At 38.0% G+C, this 20,743-nt stretch overlaps 1 protein-coding gene across 1 annotated transcript in view; it reads left to right on the top strand.

Annotated features, from left to right (window-relative positions):
* Positions 1-20,743, top strand: part of Dnah3 (dynein heavy chain 3, axonemal) — a 912,075-nt gene that overhangs the window by 313,794 nt on the left and 577,538 nt on the right. Inside the window, exon 20 of the mRNA XM_068228454.1 lies at positions 9,477-9,739. Coding sequence (XP_068084555.1) covers positions 9,477-9,739 — 263 coding nt within the window. The remainder of the gene's footprint in view (positions 1-9,476; positions 9,740-20,743) is intronic.

The raw sequence follows: 20,743 nt of genomic DNA, 5'->3' as shown, positions 1-20,743 counted from the left end.
ACCGACTCCATCATACGACATCACAAAAACACAGTACACACACGTGCAAAAACACCCGTGCGAAGTCACATCAAGTAGTACCCAGAAAGCAAAAGGACAAAACATGACCTCAAGTACCCTTGAACACATCACATGACAGTGAGACTCTTAGGGCCAATACCGTACTCCCAGGAGAGGAATGGCCTCTCAGCACCTTAAGCCCTAAGTCTCAGTACAAGGCACCCAAGACAGACTTTTAGTTATTTACAAAAATGGTAAGACAGATATGGCCTGGCTATCCAATTTTAGAACTTTACTCAGTCGACAGGATCCCATACTCCCAGAAACTGTGTAAATGAATTTAGAGGACACGACACCAATAACAAAAGAAATTTTAACATCGAGAAAATCGAATAAAACAAAACAGGGGAAAAATGAATTGATTGGCTTAGCTAAATTGTGACACCTTCATAATTTCACAAGTGATGAATTCAAAGTGACAGAAATGAAAATCTTGATGACCTGCAGACCAACTACAAATTTAACCAAAATTAACAGCTCAGCATGACACCAAAATGAACATTTGTAGAAAATTTTCGTAGTATTCATACAATAACAAGGGACATTATTTTCCATCTAGGCACCTAACACCAAGAAAAAGATTATGAGGAATCTCATACCAGATGCACCAGATTTCAAACATGTCATCAGCACAAGTGCAGATCCGTAACCCGTAAGACACGATGGATACGCTCCATAAGACAAACTAGGAAACGATTGAATTTAGCAACTGGCTGGGAACCATCCCAAATAGTCCCATACCTTCTCAGAAATGAACCCAGATACAGCAAAGGACCAAAAAACACCACCACATGACCAGAAATTTAAATACACACCGAGCTAAACTACAACACAAAATAATTTTAGAAGATCACACACGTAGAATACTGCCGAAGAAAACACAACAGGCAACAAGGAACAAAATTTTGAACATACTTTGCTAAAACACGAGATTTGCAAACAGAAAAACACTCGAAGAAATAGACGAAAATTACGAACTTTAACCTCAAAATTATTGCCAAGAATTTACGAAAACAAAAATTCCAGAAAAACGAAAGAGACTCCATGCTAAAACTTCACCAGAACACAATGATCACACTGACAATTCACACTACAATTTACTGTACAGTGTCTGGAAAAACAAGCAGAATGCGACACGCGATAACGTTTGGATGTAGGGTGTGTACACTTCGCAGTGGGTCAAATGCTCAGCTGTTTTCAACACACTTCAGCTAAACATGAATTCAGACACAGAAGTACAGTACTTAGCACGATTTCACAACGTAGTTTAAAGCAACCAGGAAATTACACAGATGTTACAGTCGGAACACAAATCGAAAAAACTACCGTAAAGTTAACAACCACACATTGAAATTTATCTCCGAAGACTTAATTTAGAACATGGCACATGCAATGTGGTACTATAACCTTAAGAAAGCATGTGGTCAGTAGAAGACTTGCAACCAAAGAAATATAATGAAAATTAACCATGAAACAGAAAAATTTGTTACAGATAGTGACTTACCTTTTCCTCCCGCCACTAATTACAAGGTGAAACACAGCAACACAAACTGCACATTGCCACACGAAAAATACGTGGTGAGATGAACTCGTGCAATAATGATGAAAAAAGAAAAACAGGCATTAAGAATACACATGTAACAATTACAACCTATATTCAAACTTAAGATTTCAAATTAATTTTAGAAAAGTTAGCTGAGAATGATTATTGTCAACCCTATCTCCTTACATAACACATGCTCTGATAACAATGTAGCCACTGTCGAGATAATTACGCCTAAACATGCTAATAATAATAATAATAATAATGATAATATTAATAATAATAATAATAATAATAATAATAATAATAATAATAATAAAACTGACACCTTAATGTGAAAAGTGAAATCGTAAAATGACGCTGAAGCGGCGGTTACATATCAAAACTCGGAAACGTGGCGGAAAACTTCTAAATACGCAAAATCAAATCATACGCTTGGGAACTTATAGGCCTAATAATGACAATTAAGAAAGGGTTGTGGAAGGTGCAGGATCCCTATGAGGTCCATAGGAAGATATGACATTATGGGGGAGGAAAGGCTTACAAGAAACACCCTCTAGCTCAACTTTATTAAAATTAACCAAACAAACATTACAAGAAACAAAGTTAATTGACATAGCAACTGATACTTAACTTACAAAGCAAATCTGTTTAACGACAGATACAGATCAGCTAAACAAATGAAGACCTAATCAGGATACTTAAATCACTTGGTAAAATACAAGTTTAATGTCGTAGGCATATGCAGACTTACAATGATTTTTGATTAAAAATGCAGGTGAAAGAATTAAAATTACAAACTTTGAAAATGACATTAAGCAAGAAAATACCGAATTAAATTAAATCAAACGAAATCAGAAAACTTTGAAATGGCAATAGAAATGGCACTTACTAATTAGGAGGTAGGGTTCCCGGAGGGGAAAGCCTCGAGCGCATCCTCACTCGGCAACGGTCAGATGGAATAGACGCCAAGAACTCGCATCATACTCCCGAAACCGGCAGAAGACCGGAAATGGCCTGATCAGAATCAACCAATCGGATGTAATTTCCACTAGATTCCCGTTCTTTTCGCCAATTGGAATGCCCGTACTTTTGGCCATTCCATTTGTATGACCATATATGGTCATTGCCTGACTTGCTGAAGTAAGAGGAATTGCAACACCTATTTCAACAGCGGTAATCGCACATGCGTTATAGGATGTCCCAAAATTAAAGTACCTTTTAAATTTTTCAATCACATTACAAACATCAAATCAACATTTGGTCACGTAAAAAATTTCTTCAGTTATTCTACTTCTTCAAGTTACATAAAATTTCGATACAACAATCACTTCAAAATACTTCTTGCATCTTCAAGTTACATAATATTTAAATACAACACTCATTTCAAAATACTTCTTGCATCTTCAAGTTACATAAAATGTAAATACAACAATCATTTCAAAATACTTCTTGCATCTTCAAGTTACATAAAATGTAAATACAACACTCATTTCAAAATACTTCTTGCATCTTTAAGTTACTTCTCGCATCTTGCAATATTCATTCTGTCCAACAATAAACTGGTACACTGGTACACTATAATCAATGATTTTCAAATAAAGGCTAAATAGTAATTTACATTTCCAAACTCAATAATTAATTTTAGAACACACAATGGTTAGTTCCAGTTCTCCGTCCCACCACAGATTACACTAAACATCACGTTAAAATCTTACTAGGGGATTTCATTGTACAGGTTGGCAGAGAAAAGAAAAAAAATACAGATCAATCGTAGGACTTCATCCTGCATATCGGCAGACTAATAAGAATGGAGTATGTCTAATAAGCTTTTGTACATCATTCAAGCTGAGACTCATGTCCACGCACTTTATGAGACCTTTACATAAAAAGAAAACTTGGAGATCACCTAACCCATTACTAGGGGAATTCCAGATTGATCATGTTGCTATTTCTGTGAAGAATATGCTGGAGATTCAGAATGTTTAAGTACAGAAGGGAGTTGTCTATTCAGATACAGACCTAAAGGCAACCGATTTCCAAGAGTGGACCCGGACTGCCTGAGGAAGAATGCTGATGTTTTCTTACGTGACATACACGATCAAGATCCTGAGGTGTAGCCAGACATTCGCAACACATTACAGTCATCAGCAATGGAATTTGGACAGCCACCCAGGAAACGTAAATACAGATGGCGGAACACAACCTGTGATGAAGCTGTCAAGGACAGAATAAAAGCACGGAATCTATGGAATGGACACCGAACAGTTGACAGATGGGAGAATTTCCATAAGACTAAAAAGCAGACCTCAAAAACAATCTGCCACGAAAAACGTACATACGAGAAAAACACTCACAGAGATAGAACAGGATTTCCAGAAAAACAACACTCGGAGTTTCTACAAGACATTTCGTGAGGACTTATCAGGTTAGCTGTCTCCACAAACTTGCCCGAGGGGAAGGTTCTAAGTTTTAACTATGTAACCGTTTGATTTCTAAAATGTAAACTTCTTCCTTTTCACGTAAAATTTCACAAAGTCTTAAACTGTAAATCGGGGATAGAGAGTGTGTTTCCCTCTCGAGTCCCCCTTCAATTTATCTTGATGTGACTACGATTTTGTAACTGTTTCTTTTCTTGTAAAGCATTATATTTACCTTTCATTCTAGTTACCTCAGTAGCTTGGGATTAGCCTTTGTATCATCGGGCCGCGAGCCCAATTAGGGTTTTATACTTGGTTTTCAAGGAGCGTGAGTGCATGCCTCCATACATTTTTAGTTTGGGCCAGTAATATTTACCTGTTCTTCTTTCCATGAAGGCCCAGTAGTATGGGTAGTAGATACCCCTGTGTAAAGGTATTGTAAATTGTAGGTTGTGCGTAGAGAGGCCAGAAATTGTAAGATTTTTGTGTAATATTGCTTTGAGTAGGATGTAAGAAATTGGGAGCACAGCCTCCTTGGTTGAAGTTGGAGAGCATGTAAGCTCTTTTCTGAGATTGCTGTAATGTTGAGGGGTGCCTCTGGAAGGCTGTAAATTGTAACGGTTGGAGCAAAGTGCTTGTTTCTAATTAAACGCTACATCGGTGTCATTGAAACTTGTAAAGTTGGAGCTTGAAGTCCAAAACTGTTAAATTTCCCTACTCTGGGGTTTTCTATTCTTGTATCTAAATTGTCATTGTACCGGATACATTGATTTTTTCTTTTTTACTAAGTGAAGAATTTTGTTAAGTTTGTGATCTGAAAAGAAATATAATCCTTATTTTAAAGTTTCAAATTAATCTTTGGTGTCACAGATAGACCCATTTAAACCAGCACCTTCTTTCTCCTCTCTGTGATCCACGAAAACCTGGTAACAGTGATAATGATGATGATGATGATGATATATTTTTTTTTTTTGCGAGGTAGTGTGGAAAATCTTTCATAAGACGCTTGTGGGGGTCCGCACTCAAGAAGTGTGTGGATGTTCTTACCCACTAAAAACTACATTCCCTTTTTCCACGACGTTTATCACTGCCCCAGAAACCGCTCTCGCATTACTTCAGGACGGATGTCGTGCTTAATGCATCCTTTGCTTCATCTTCCTTCTTCTGCTTTACTGTCTGTCATAATCATCCAGGTCCTTCTTCTTCTGACGCAGAATATTTTCTACGTAGACTGCCACCTGGTCCTAAGACTCTTGACTTCGTAGCATTACTGACACGTACCCTTCTGGCGTCAATTCTCCCTGCATAACTTCTTAGAAGTATCTTTGTGGCAGCCAATGAACACACACAAAGAAAATATGTAATACGTCATCGATATCACCACAGTATAAGCACACCAGACTAGTTGCTAGCCCTAGTCTATGAAGAAATTTTCGGAAGTATCCATGACCTGTCAAGAACTGTGTGAGATAGTAGTTCACTTCACCATGATTTCGGGCAACCCATACTCCCAGAGAAGGTATCAGTCTTTTCGTTATTAATAATAATAATAATAATAATAATAATAATAATAATAATAATAATAGTTACGGGGTTACCCGTGTAAGGCAGAGGTGAAAGAAGGTGCGGGCTGGAATGCGTCTAAGTAGAAAGCTGAAAGATGAATTAAAATTTCAATAAAGATTTTATTTTCAATAGTAGATAAACTTAACAAATTTCACATAGAATTTAAACAAATAACAACTTGACCACCATCCACTAATCAGGTACAAGGTATAATTTTACAAACGAACGCCCGAGTTTCGGGGTCTTTACAAGTTCTGGGCTTCGAGCCCCAATTACACAATCCTTGAGCTACTAGCCCAACTTTACCAAGGGATACTCATTTGATCAAAGGGCAGAAAACCCCTTCATTCAAGGAGCACTTGCTCCCACCTAGTAATGTCAAGCCTCCTAGAGGCACCTTTCAAAACACCAGAAAGAGCTGACCCGCTCTCAGTCTTTCAAGCCTATTCAAGGCAATACCATACCTTACAATCACTTGCCATCAAGGTACAACTTACAAGAATTAAAACAGGGGTATCTCGTACCCAGCATACAGGGCCTTAAAACAAATAATAGGTTAATTTAAATGGCCCTAAATGCAAAAAGAATGGAGGCGTGTATCAGCACTCCCAAATACACTTTTTAAAACCTAAAAGGCACTAGGCCGATGACACAGGGGCTATTCCCAAACTAGGGAGGTGACTCGTATAAGAAAAATTTTAACACATTAAGGAAGAGTAGAAAATCGGTTATGAAAACGTAGTCACCTCCAATCAAATGAAGGGGAGCTCAAGAGGGTAAAGCACTCTCTATCCCCGAATTACAGTTAAAGATAAGTTAAATGAAGTTTTACAAAGACTGAAAAAAAAGTTTACATGTTACAAGAGATAGGTTACATATTGAAGGTTTCGGACCTTCCCCGCGGTTTAGACTGCTGAGCTAGCGAGAAATAAAGATGTTAAGTGGCCATTACCTTGTAGAAGAGCTGCTGCTGGATGAAAGAGACGCTTCCCGCCTCCTGCTACACTTCCATACACTAGGCTAGATGTTGTTCGAGTGCAAAAGCAAAATACACTGCTAGAGAGCTGTCATTTCTCACACTCTGCAATTTGTTGTAAAGGCAGTTATGACTGCATGAAAACACAGATTTATGGCTAGAGATGAGAGTAATGTCATAGTAATTTCACACAACCCTCATCTGGTACATAAGTATTAGATAACAGTAAGAAACTCAACTCAACCCTATAAAGGTTCCAAATATGGAGTTCTCTTCGGAATCTGTTTACACCCAAGAGCTCATTCTTGTCATCCATTCAAATTTGTGGGGACAAATTATATTACCATACTGATGGCTGAAATTGACTGATCCAGTAATAATTCTCAGAAAAAATTCCATCAAACTATACAGAGGATATCTTCTCTCTCTCTCTCTCTCTCTCTCTCTCTCTTTTTTTAACGATTTGCTTTATGTCACACCAACACAGATAGGCCTTATGGTGATGATGGGATAGGAAAGGCCTAGGAGTGGAAAGGAAGCAGACGTGGCCGTGGATGCTCTCGAGAACACGATTTCGGTGGCACACCACATGAACATAATATATATCTCATTTTTTAAATAATTTGTTTTACGTCGCACCGACGATGGGATAGGAAAGGTGCCTTTTTGCTCATAATGCAAGATCGTAAGATCTTTATCTATTGAAGTGTATTTGTGACTGGATGCTTTATGATGTTCACTCATAGCTGAAAAACTATTATATTTGAGAGTGTTGCAATGTTCGGCATATCTTATGACAAAATTGCGGCCTGTTTGACCTATATAGCTGGAATTGGTCCTTTGTAATGTGAAAACCGTCAATACGGAATGATTCTATTACTTGTAATTGACCTGCTTTGGCGGAGACAGGGAACTGGTCACCCATTGCTTTTTCCTGTTCTGCCTTAGCCATCATGTCCTTCAGGATTTAAAGCTTTCAGGACTGGAAACCAGGCTTTGTTTACCCATTCATATTCCTCCTTACGGTTGAAGCTGTTGGTGTGCTTCAGGAATTCAATGGCTGCCCTCTGTAGCCGGGCGTGATAAGACACAATAGTTGACAGTACTTTGGTGTTGCTGTACTGTATGTCATGGCCTTGAATTGTAATCACAAAATTTATGGTAGTGCCATCTTCTGAGAAAACTTATAAGTTGATACAGATGTTAAAGTTCAGAATTTCTTCTGTAGAGGAGGAAAACTCAAATGTGTGGCGTATATTGTACCAGCTTCTAGATTTTTGTGAATTTTGGAAAATTTGAATTTATGATTTGGCTCAGGGCATTTCAGCAGATGTTCGAAATGTTTCACCAGAATCTCACAATTCTCGGCATTGTTAAGGCCAGTTTTACCATTTGCATCTCTGAAGCAAATACTCGAGGACTGATAACCTTTCAGATTATTCTTAAAGGTCTGATAGAAATTTCGAGAGTTATTTCTAACAAAATTATTCTCAATTATTATCCTTTTCTTTGTAGTTTAAATAACCCATAGTATTAATTCTTTCCGGAACATTTCAATTTTTTCCACTTTTTCGTTCTTTCGATTAGTGCTTCCTCACACACGTTATTCCACCATACTTTCTTTTTAGTTTTAACTGATCCACATACTTTCTTTGCTGCACTATTAATCTGTTTAGATAATTCTGGCTATTTGCCATGCTGAGTTATTTTAATTTCTTCCTGAAAATTTTCTATAGTTGCTTGTGTAATATTGAGCCTATCTATGTTGTATTTCATTAATTTTCTCAGCCTTCTTTGATTCCTGTGAGGTAGAAGCTTTAGCTTAATTTTAGAGAGGTAGTGATCGGAGTCAAACTCCCCACTTCTCATTACTTTAACATTCATAATTTCCTTAATACTTTTTTGAGAAATAGCTACATGGTCCAATTGAAACTCACCTAACATTGGGTTTGAGGACACCCATGTTTTAGCCTTTCTTGGAAATTTCTTAAAGAAGGTCACCATTAATTTTAGGTGAAAGGATTTACAGACATTAATTAGTCTCATGCCATTTTTGTTTGTTCTTTTGTGTGCTGGATATGTCCCTACTGTTTTGCTGAAAACTTTTTCTTTGCCTATCTGTGCATTAAAATCACCTAGTAGAATAATAACATTTGATTTTGGAATTTTTGATATTTCATCATCTAGAAGACTCCAGAATTCTCATATATTCAGATGTTAGACTTATTATTATAACAACATTATAGTGGAGTATACTGAATCCTTTAAGATTCCTTTGTTGAGAAACATTAGTTTTATAAATATTCTTAGTATAGCTTAGCTTGTCTACCCTGCTTGAGTGGGAGTGGGGGCTGGGGTTGGGTATATGAACAACTGCAGAAGCAAACAAGCAAGAGCAATGATGACCAAAAAGGTATTAAAAAGTTAAAAAATAAGGAGGTTTAAATACATTGAAATGTAAGGTAGGGAAGGGGAACCTACAGTATATTTATCTGTCCTTCACTCTGCAATTTCTCAGAACAAACATAAACTCTAAGAGGTGATTTTTCTATTTGAATAGTGGGTCAAACCCCACTGTTGGCAGCTCCGAAGATGGTTTTCCACTGTTTCCAATTTTTGTAGCAGGCAAATGCTGGGATTGTACCTTAATTAAGGCCATGGTCGCTTCCTTCCCGTTCCTATCCCATCGTTACCATAAGACATCTCTGTGTTGGTGTAACATAAAACAGAATGAAAAAAAAAACCCTTGTTGAACTGGGAAGTTCACATTTTTACTCAGGGTCAAATGATGTAGATGTTAGACCCCTTAAAATAACAATAAACAATAAGTCAACATCAGTCATTTGAACTTATAATAACTTTTTTGTGTTGTGTTATGCAGTTCTCACTTATGTGTTTTATGTAATTTCAGTGTCAAGCAACGTGGATGTACCTAGAACCAATCTTCAGTTCAGAGGATATCATGAGGCAAATGCCAGAAGAATCTCGTAAATTCAAGCGTGTGGACAAGAGTTGGCGTGAGATTATGGCGAATACAATACTAGACAGACATGTTCTTGCTGCAACAGATTATCCAGATATGCTTAAAATACTTAGAGAAAACAACACTCTGCTTGATGAAATCCAGAAAGGGCTCAATGATTATCTGGAAAAGAAGCGCCTGTTCTTCCCAAGGTCAGTCATTTTTTCAATAAGACCTTGTTTATTAGAGAATTTGAATACATTTTATCTTTGCATTCTGTTGGGGAGAATATTGCTCATTGTACATCACAGAGGTTACAGTTGTTCATTTGGTTATGAGGGCATTTAGGAATTGTAGTAGGAATGTAAAGGAGAGAGCATATAAGTCACTGTTAAGACCCCAGTTAGAGTAAGTTTCTAGTGTACGGGACCCTCACCAGGATTACTTGACTCAAGAATTAGAAGAAATCCAAGATCATTTCAGTTTGTTAGTAGTAGTAATAATAATACTATTATGTCTATGTGTTTACATGTTTAGTGTAACTGTATTTCTATAGTTTTAAGTTAGATTGTTATTTTATAATTAGGACATGGCTGAGTAGAATAATAATTGTAACATCATTAATTTATTGGTAGTACTGTATCTTGTTTTACTGTTATAAAATATTTGTGTAGTATACAGTATTTCAGTAATTCCTTCCTCTGAGATATATATTTATACACAGAATATGCTATTTTATTTTTGTTGATATTTCCATATTATTTCATGTTTCTGTGAAAAATATAAAAGAAAGGCTGAGGGAGGTAGGTGTAAGGACTGTGGGTGTGAGCAGGCATGAAGGATAATGAGTGATAGTGAGTTTGAAGGAAATAATTAGGCTTTTAATATGACCAGGAATGAAGGTAGGTCTCCCTCAGTGAATGTACAGGATATGGTAGGTAAACATAAAGGAGAGGAAGGAAAGGGAGAAGTTGTGGAAGAGAAATGGGCTAATGTTTTAAGGGGTAGGAAAATGAGAGCTTAGGGTTATCAGGGAGTGAGAGAGGAATCGGTATGAGTGACTGCAGTTAGAACAGCAGAGGGAAGATGGAGAAAAGGGAAGATGTACAGAGGAGGTGCAAGGCAAGGGGAAAGGGAAACGTACAGTAGATAGTAGGAAGTACCAGCTGGGGCTGTACCTTAACTAAGGCCATGGCCACTTCCTTCCAACTCCTAGGCCTTTCTTATCTCATCGTCGCCATAAAATCTATCTGCCTCAGTGCGACATAAAGCTACTAGACAAAAAACAAGAAGGAAAAAGGAAGAGAAGGGAGTAGGAGGGAAATTCTGTAGCCTTCAAGGAAGTTAGGAGAGATCAAGGGACCTAATGAGGTGGGTGGTGTTGACAGCCTGGTCATGTGCAACTCCAGTTATTAGGCATGTGGGGAATGTGTGTAGAGGAAAGGGAACCAGAGTAGAGTGTTATCTAGGAATTAAGTAAAGGCAGATATTGAGGAAAGTAGAAGGGAAGGAGAAGATGGTAATTCTCCATGTTGGTACCAAAAATGTAATGCAAAGAGGAATAGATGCTAACATAGTTGAGAATGTATGGAATCTGGTTATGATAGCACAGGAGAAGTTTAACCCTCTGGTTGGCGCGCCTTAAGAAATTACATGGACGGGCGCATGCCGCATAGAGTGTGCCTGCTACAAAATATCAAGTAAATGCACATTTCTGGGAATAATCAAGGAACCTACAGATATCACCAGTCTTCAAAATAAAAATGTGAAAAGTCAAGTCATTTTCATGAAGATACATTTTTTTGTGATGATGTTTTAGTTCGAATTTTGTACTGAAGCAGTCTTTTTACTATGTCAAATGGTTTATTGGGCATCAAACAAGGTTCTAGTTTCTGAATTGTGCAATACAGCTCAAATTAGATATGTAATATGTTTTGCTTTACAAGTTGTCCATTTCATGACCGTATCGATGAATATAATCAAGAAGTTAGTAAAATAACCACCTAATCGATACTTTATTATTGGAATGGGTAGACATAAAACAGACAAGACGGACAAGAGATATAATCAAACACGACATCGCAGAAGCACAGCCCAATCTCCCTCCTCCCTCACATGATATTTTAAATGACGACAAAACTCTACTTCCCTTCTCTCCAGAGCTTTGCATGAAATGTCAGACTGTGTCACATCGTTACTTCACCAGGTTGCACTCAAAGACAAACCCTCCAGACAGCACAGAATAAACATCTTTTCCAAACAAGAACGAGAGGCAAGATGTCCTGTTCTTGATGACCTCCATTTTTGAATAAAGGAGTCTCCAAAGAACTTTTATTATTTGTGCTTATTGTCCTGATGTTTTTCTTCTCAATTCTTTCTTTATACAGCTGAAGAGGACCACTAAGTGGTCGAAACATGTTCTGTAAGTTCTAATTTAAATTCAATTTTTCCTGAGGCAATAATAAAGTATTGATTAGGTGGTTATTTTACTAACTTCTTGATATGTTTTGCTGTCGTACAAGGCATATATCTTATACTATACTTGGCCATTTTGTTTGGCATATACTGCATGAAACCCCAGCGCTGTCGAAATCCTACGAGCATTTCCTCTACTGTTACAAACTCACTGTGTGAATATTTCAATTGACAATTATTGAGGAAGTTTGTAATGCTTTCCCTAATAGCTGCTAAATTATAACATGGTTGTCATTCTTGACGAGTGTGCTCATTATCAAATCGAAGTGCTCACATCAAAAAACGAAACCGCTTGAGACTGAATACAGCTCTTACGATAGGCATACCAATGCTGTCTACTTTCCATAATTCTTCAGCATTAGTGTGTCTTCCGTCTCCATCAGGGATAAACCCCCCCAAAAAAGAGCCATTTTTCTGTTCTCATTTTAACATTGCAATCTCCCTTTCTCAAAAATTCTCTTTGAGTGGGGGGGGGGTGCAAAATGTCAAAAAAAATATTAATTCATGCAACAATATTGTCAATGATATAGAAAAATCAAAGAATTTTAGAAATGCATCAAGTTCAGTTCTAGTATCCCTTGCAATTTGTTTCAGACCGGGAAAAGTTTTTATTATATTTCTCGACCTAGTTTTGCGTGGTTCAGTAACTGGTTTGCTACACCAGATTGTGTCTAAGTCTTTACCTAAATAATATCTCAAATCATCTCTGGCATTGACAGGTTCACCTGCTCCCAAATCCACTCACTGATCCGTATCACTATCCTTTTCTTCCTCCACCACAACTATATGTCCGTGATTGTCATTCTCATCCCTGTCCTTGTCCTCATGGAATTCAAGTTGAAGATCTGGATGATCATCAAAAAACTCTAGAAGGATTTGATGAATGTCCTCCACAATTGCCAGTCTTTTAGCCCTTTCAAAAAGAAAGAGATAAGTAATAACTTTTGAACATATGTTTAGATAAAAAAAAATAAAAAAAATCAGGTTTAATGTTATAAAGAAATAAAAGTAAACATTTTGCAAACAAAACAAAAGAATCTCCTATATTTATGGAAATGAAATTGATCTGAAACATATTTGCTGATGTGAAAAATAATATTGGAACATTTACAGTGTGAAGAGTTATAAGAATAATACTTACATCACATCGGACGAGCTACGTGAACTGTAAAACCAGCACACACAGAGCGAACACGTCCTACGCCAAGTATGAAAAAAACTCTTATTGGAGCGAGCGTGCGCTTCCGTCACTGTGGCATCATGCTACCCGTCAACTTCCACAGCCCATAGATGACCGACAAGAGGCAGATAAACGATCAATTGAGTTGAAACCTAGTGGTGATATAATGAACATAGCATACCTTGGCTCCCAAGGTGGGAAATAACTATGTTCATCAGCAGAGTGAAAACAAATGAATTTGCCACACTGAGTGCGGCTGTGCACCCACCAGAGGGTTAAAGGATGTTTAAATGATGCTATGGAACGAGTGTGTGGAAAAATAGGTGTGAGATTTATAGATCGTAAAGGGTGGGTAGGACATTGGGATCTTCACTTGAGCTACAGGGGTACATATCAGTTAGGAGGTTCATTTAGAAGGGTTGTAGGGTGGTACATTGAGTGGAGCAGGATTGCCTGGGGCGTGATGAGTGTAAGGGGAGCTGGAAATCAAGTAAGGTTGACATAAAGCTGATAGTGTTCAATAGTAGAAATATTGTAAGGAAAGGAAAACAATTTATTTCTTTATACATGTCAGAAACATAATGTATAGCATCAAAGATATAAAAGATAACATAAAATACATTCAAAAATTGGTATTACAAGCATATTTATATTTCTAGTAACAAATTAACATCACATCATATGGGCCTACCATACACAAATAAAACTTTAATGCGGTGTGACCAGTGTCTAGCCAGTTCGCATGCTTCCTTGGTGGCTTCAACCAGGTCTGAATAGAACATGTAGTTGGTTACAACTTGCAGACAAGGAGATGGTTTGCGGTCTGCTCTTCATTGCATTTGCATAGTGTGGAATCACAGATGAATCCCCAATTTCTTATTTGGTCTTTGATCTGCCAACTCTGGAGCGCAGCCTGTTGAGTGCCTTCCATGTTGACCAACTTTCCTGATGACCTGAAGGGAGGCGTTTGGAAGGTACTATCCATTCTGCAACCGCCGTAAATTTACTCAACATTTTGAAGGTGATTCATTGAAGCTTTCTTTTGAATGAAGGAAGCTTTCTCTTGACTTAAGCATTCGGGTTGCTGGTTGATATCCAATGCCTTACATTTCTCTAGTCTGGCTGCAGACTCACAATGTATATCTGGAGGGGGGGGGGGGACCTGCTAGACAGTACACTTTTTCAAGTGGTGTAGATCTCAAACAACCTGTAAGGAGTCTGCAAGTCTCATTTAAGGCAATATCCACTTGGTTGGCATGGCTGGATCTATACCAGGCATATTCTGCAGTTGAATAGCAAAGGGCTATAGCTGTGTCTCCCTGGTTGTACCCAATAGTTTCCGAAGAATAATGTTCCTTTCTTATACATTCCTTTTGGTGATCAAGCAGTGTGTTCTATATATATATATTTACCAGCAGCGGACTGTGCAGCAAAGTGGGATAAGCGCCAAGAAGAAGAAGATAGATAGATAAATAGATAGGTAGATATGGAACAGATATTGTAACAAGAGTTGAATTATTGCTGAGAAGTGATATTATGGATATGGAAATTTTCCCAGAACTGGAGTTTTTATCATAGAGGCAGGATAGAATTGAAAAGAGGGAGAGTATTCATACTGATGAAAGTAGAATTTGTAAGCTATGAAAATCCTATGGATGAACAATATGAAATTTTAGGTATAAGGCTTATCTCTAAAGATAATAGACAACTTAAAGTTTTTGGGATGTACAGACCTGAAAGAGGTGATGCTGATCCATAATTATTTGATTAAATAAAGAGTTATTTGGGTAATGACACAGAAAGCAATGTGATTGTAGCAGTTGATCTCAGTTTACCAAATGTTAACAGGGAAGGTAATGCAAATGACAGAAAGCATGAACAACAAATGTTAAATAAGTTAATTTTGGAAGGTCAGCTGAATCAGAAAGTGATGGAACCAATGATAGGGACGAATATTCTAGATGTGGTGTTGGTAAAACCAGATAAGCTCTCTAGAGAAACTGAATTGATAAATGGTGTATGGGTTCATGAAGCTGTTTTGTTGTTGTTTGAGTCATCAGTCCAAAGATTGGTTTGATGCAGCTCTCCATGCCACCCTATCCTGTGCTAACCTTTTCATTTCTACGTAACTATTGCATCCTACATCTGCTCTAATCTGCTTGTCATATTCATACCTTGGTCTACTCCTACCGTTCTTACCACCTACACTTCCTACAAAAACCAACTGAAGAAGTCCTGGGTGTCTTAAGATGTGTCCTATCATTCTATCTCTTCTTCTCGTCAAATTTAGCCAAATCGATCTCCTCTCACCAATTCGATTCAGTATCTCTTCATTCGTGATTCGATCTATCCATCTCACCTTCAGCATTCTTCTGTAACACCACATTTCAAAAGCTTCTATTCTCTTTCGTTCTGAGCTAGTTATCGTCCATGTTTCACTTCCAAACAATGCCACGCTCCACACGAAAGTCTTCAAAAACATCTTTCTAATTCCGATATCAATGTTTGAAGTGAGCAAATTACTTTTCTTAAGAAAGCTCTTCCTTGCTTGTGCTAGTCTGCATTTTATGTCCTCCTTACTTCTGCCATCGTTAGTTATTTTACTATCCAAGTAACAATATTCATCTACTTCCTTTAAGACTTCATTTCCTAATCTAATGTTTCCTGCATCACCTGCCTTCGTTCGCCTGCACTCCATTACTTTTGTTTTGGACTTATTTATTTTCATCTTGTACTCCTTACCCAAGACTTCGTCCATACCATTCAGCAACTTCTCGAGATCTTCTGCAGTCTCAGATAAAATAACAATATCATCGGCAAATCTCAAGGTTTTGATTTCCTCTCCTTGGACTGTGATTCCCTTTCCAAATTTCTCTTTGATTTCCTTTACTGCCTGTTCTATGTAAACATTGAAAAGGAGAGGGGGACAAACTGCAGCCTTGCCTCACTCCTTTCTGGATTGCTGCTTCTTTTTCAAAGCCCTCGATTCTTATCACTGCAGACTGATTTTTATACAGATTGTAGATAATTCTTCGTTCTCGGTATCTGATCCCTATCTTCAGAATCATAAATAGCTTGGTCCAATCAACATTATCGAATGCCTTTTCTGGATCTACGAATGCCATGTATGTGTGCTTGTCCTTGATTCGATCCTCTAAGATCAGACGTAAAGTCAGGATAGCTTCACATGTTCCTACATTTCTTCTGAAGCCAAACTGATCTTCTCCCAACTCAGCTTCAACTTGTTTTTCCATTCTTCTGTAAATAATACGTGTTAAAATTTTGCAGGCATGAGATACTAAACTAATGGTGCAGTAGTTTTCACACCTGTCAGCACCGGCTTTCTTGGGAATAGGTATAACAACATTCTTCCGAAAATCGGATGGGATTTCTCCTGTCTCATACATCTTGCACACTAAATGAAATAACCTTGCCATGCTGGTTTCTCCTAAGGCAGTCAGTAATTCAGTGGAAATGTCATCAATTCCAGGTGCCTTGTTCCTATTGAGGTCACTCACAGCTCTGTCAAACTCTGACCTCAAAATTGGGTCTCCCATTTCATCAGCATCAACAGCCTCTACATGTTCCAGAACCAAATTATCTACATCTTTACCTTGATACAACTGTTGAATATGCTCCTGCCATCTTTCTGCTACGTCTCTTCTTTCCCTAGAAGTGGCTTTCCATCTGAACTCTTAATATTCATACACCTAGATTTCCTTTCTCCAAAGGTTTCCTTGATTTTCCTGTATGCAGCATCTACCTTTCCCAGGACCATACAGCCTTCGACAACCTTGCACTTCTCCTTCAGCCATTCTTCCTTAGCTACCTTGCACTTTCTATCCACTTCATTCTTTAATCGCCTGTATTCTTTTCTGCCCTCTTCATTTCTAGCATTCTTGTATTGTGTCATTCATCAATCAGGTCTAGTATCTCCTGAGTTATCCACTGATTCTTAGTTGATCTTTTCTTCCTTCCTAACATTTCTTCAGCAGCCCTACAGACTTCATTTTTCATGACTCTCTACTCTTCCTCTATAGTGTTTCCTTCAGCCTTTTCATTTAGTCCTTGTGCAACATGCTCCTTGAAACAATCCCTCACACTCTTTTCTTTCAACTTGTCTATATCCCATCTTTTTGCATTCTTTCCTTTCTTCAATTTCTTCAACTTCAGATGGCATTTCGTGACCAACAAGTTGTGGTCAGAGTCCACGTCTGCTCCTGGGAAAGTTTTGCAATCCAACACCTGGTTTCTGAATCTCTGCCTGATTATAATGAAGTCTATTTGATACCTTCCAGTGTCTCCAGGTCTCGTCCACGTATACAGCCGTCGTTTGTGGTGTTTGAACCAAGTATTGGCAAGGACTAAATTATGATCAGTGCAGAATTCAACTAGCCGACTTCCTCTTTCGTTCCTTTGTCCCAATCCAAATTCTCCTACTGTACTACCTTCTCTTCCTTGGCCTACCACTGCATTCCAGTCTCCCATCACAATTAGATTCTCGTCACCTTTTACATATTGTATTAAATCTTCTATCTCTTCATATATTCTTTCGATTTCATCATCATCCGCTGAACTAGTAGGCATATAGACCTGCACTATTGTGGTGGGTATTGGTTTGGTGTCTATCTTGACGACAATAATTCTTTCACTATGCTGGTCGTAGTAGCTTACCCGCTGCCCTATTTTCTTATTCATTATTAAACCAACTCCCGCATTTCCCCTGTTTGATTTTGTGTTGATAATTCGGTAGTTGCCTGACCAAAAATCTTGTTCTTCCTGCCAACGTACTTCACTTATACCAACTACATCTAACTTTAGCCTATCCATCTCCCTTTTCAGATTCTCTAACCTACCACAACGATTCAAACTTCTAACTTTCCACGCTCCGACTCGCAGAATGTCAGTATCCATCTTCCTGATGATCGCCCCCTCTCGTGTAGTCCCCACCCGGAGATCCGAATGGGGGACTAGTTTACCTCCAGAATATTTTACCCGGGAGGAAGCCATCATCAGTACATCATTCATACAGAGAGAGCTGCATGTCCTCGGGAGTTAGTTACGGCTGTAGTTTCCCGTTGCTTTCAGCTGTGTAGCAGTATCAACACAGCTAAGCCATGTTGAGTATTATTACAAGGCCGTATCAGTCAGTCATCTAGACTGCCGCCCTTGCAACTACCGAAAGGCTGCTACCCCCCTTTCGATGAACCATTCGTTAGTCTGGTCTCTCAACAGGTACCCATCCGATATGGTTGCACCTGCGGCTCGGCTATCTGCATCATTGGGACACGCAAGCCTCCCCACTGCGGCAAGGTAGCTAAAAGTAAATCTGATCAAGAGGAAGGTTGTGACTATTCAGTTGTACCATGTTTGATAAAAGAGGCTTGAGGGAGTTTTTAAGAATTATGTTCAGTGGAAAATAGTACACTCAGCTCTCGATTAACCAGGATAATGTAGGGGTAAGACTTCCCAGATAAGTAAAATCATGGTTAACCCACAAGAAGTTAAAAATGGAACAGGCGTACTGAAAGTACAGTTCACACAGGTCATAATCATCATCCTTTCTTCAGATGCTTTATAGCTTGGTGCACAACGTTCCTGTTTGAAAGAAAGAGTACAGGTTGGTAGGCATTTAAAATACAGGCAAGACTCATCCGCATTGTAAATTTTTTCTGGGACCCAACCCTCATCCAGCAGCTTATGTATTTCCACTTAACAACTCGTCTTTTACACTAACGTCACAGATGTCATGTCACTGTTTAGAGCATGTACACCATCTGGATGATGCATCAAAATCACCTTCCATCCCAAGAGCTTTTTAAAAACAACTTCGCTTTAGTCATGATACTGGAGTCCCTTGAGCTCGCTGCTGTGAAAACAACTCCAACATGCATTGGTCAAGCTCCTCAAATGTAGATTTTTCATAGTTTTTCGGTTTGCCATACCACTGTTTGCATCGGACGAACAAGCAAATGACAGAGGTTTGTCTTTATTGCATAAAATATCCCACATGGTAGAATCACTAATGTTATATTGGACATACGCCCATTTAACGATAGAACCCCATTCTATATTTTGTACAATATCCAACTTCTGTTGAATAGTTAAAATGACACTCTTCTGTTTGGTTACCATTGTTTGCGAACTGAACTGAACTGAACTGCACTGAGCAAAAACAAGACAATGACTGAGAGTGAGGTGGTATGGAGTAGAGCAGGTACTCACGGCCAGTGACACACCAGCTACAAATAACTTCAAGGTCATGCCACCCCAGTTTCTGTTACGACTCAGCAATATTATCCTGATCCTTTGTAATTCTGTATTACTGTAAATCTTAACACTCGTGCATTTTTAGTGTTTTTGACATTGCGGTAAAGCCAGGAAATCGAGAGTTGAGTGTACATAAAAAGTAGACAGGTTATGGGATGAGTTTAAAGCAATAGGTAAGGAGTGTGAAAACTGGTTTGTACTTTTAAAGATGGTAAGGAATGGTAAAGACCAACGGTTCTGTAACAGAGAAATAAAGAATTTTAAAAGGAGTTGCAGGTTAGGAAGAAGTAGAGTTAGGAATGGTCATGGTAGTAAGGAGAAATTGGAGGAACTTACAAAGAAATTGATTTAGCAAATAAATTCATATAAAGATAACATGATGGCAAGCATAATTGTCAGTCGTATGAATTTTAGTGTTTATATGTACTTTAACATAGGAATAGTTTCCAGGAAGGTTATTCCGGGGCTCGTAAATGACTAAGGGGAGTGTAAATGTGAAGATTTACAGAAGGCAGGTGCTCGTGGCTGGTGACACACCAGCTAAAGGTTTCCGCCTATTCAATACTATTTATTGTAACCTTAAAAGTGTTACATATATTTGACGAAACTAGTTTTGGTCTTACTAGAGACCATCATCAGTCAAAATCAATAAAGTTAAGGGAAGACATGAATTATAGATGGAATTATTATTATTATTATTATTATTATTATTATTATTATTATTATTATTATTATTATTATTATTATTATTATTATTATTATTATTATTATATTAATTTATTAAACACAATGTGTACAATCAAGTTTTTCACCACTCTGTCATTTCTGTGATTTGAGATTGAGGTCTGTTTACACATTCCATAAAATGGTATTTAGAGCATGGATTATTGCATTTCTTGCAGAGGCAATCCTCCTTGGGTTCATGGAATGCCTCATTCTGGCAGATCCTTCTATGAAACCCGTGGACAGCAAATTGTGTATATAGATGTCGAAGTTTGAAATTTGGTCCCTTCCAAATTTCTGACTTCATTGCATCAGTCTCCATTATTTCTTGGGGTATCTCGTCGGCTTTTTTCCGTGTCTCCTCTATGATAGTTTTATATGCATGCGTTTCCGGTAGATCAAAAATGTGCTTTATGTCTTTCATGAAGAAGGTTTCCTCCGCTATTTTATTATTTTATTATATTTCTTGAGAATTTTTATATTGAGAGGGCTCTCTTAATAAATCTCGCTTTGACGCTTTCTAGCTTCCTAAGGTTGTTCACTGACAAGTAAGGCCAAATTAAATGAA

The sequence above is a fragment of the Anabrus simplex genome, chromosome 6 (assembly GCF_040414725.1).
Source record: "Anabrus simplex isolate iqAnaSimp1 chromosome 6, ASM4041472v1, whole genome shotgun sequence".
Classification (NCBI taxonomy): Eukaryota; Metazoa; Arthropoda; class Insecta; order Orthoptera; family Tettigoniidae; genus Anabrus; species Anabrus simplex.
The sequence above is the reverse complement of the archived record's forward strand: the minus strand, read 5'-3'. Positions and strand labels throughout refer to the sequence as shown.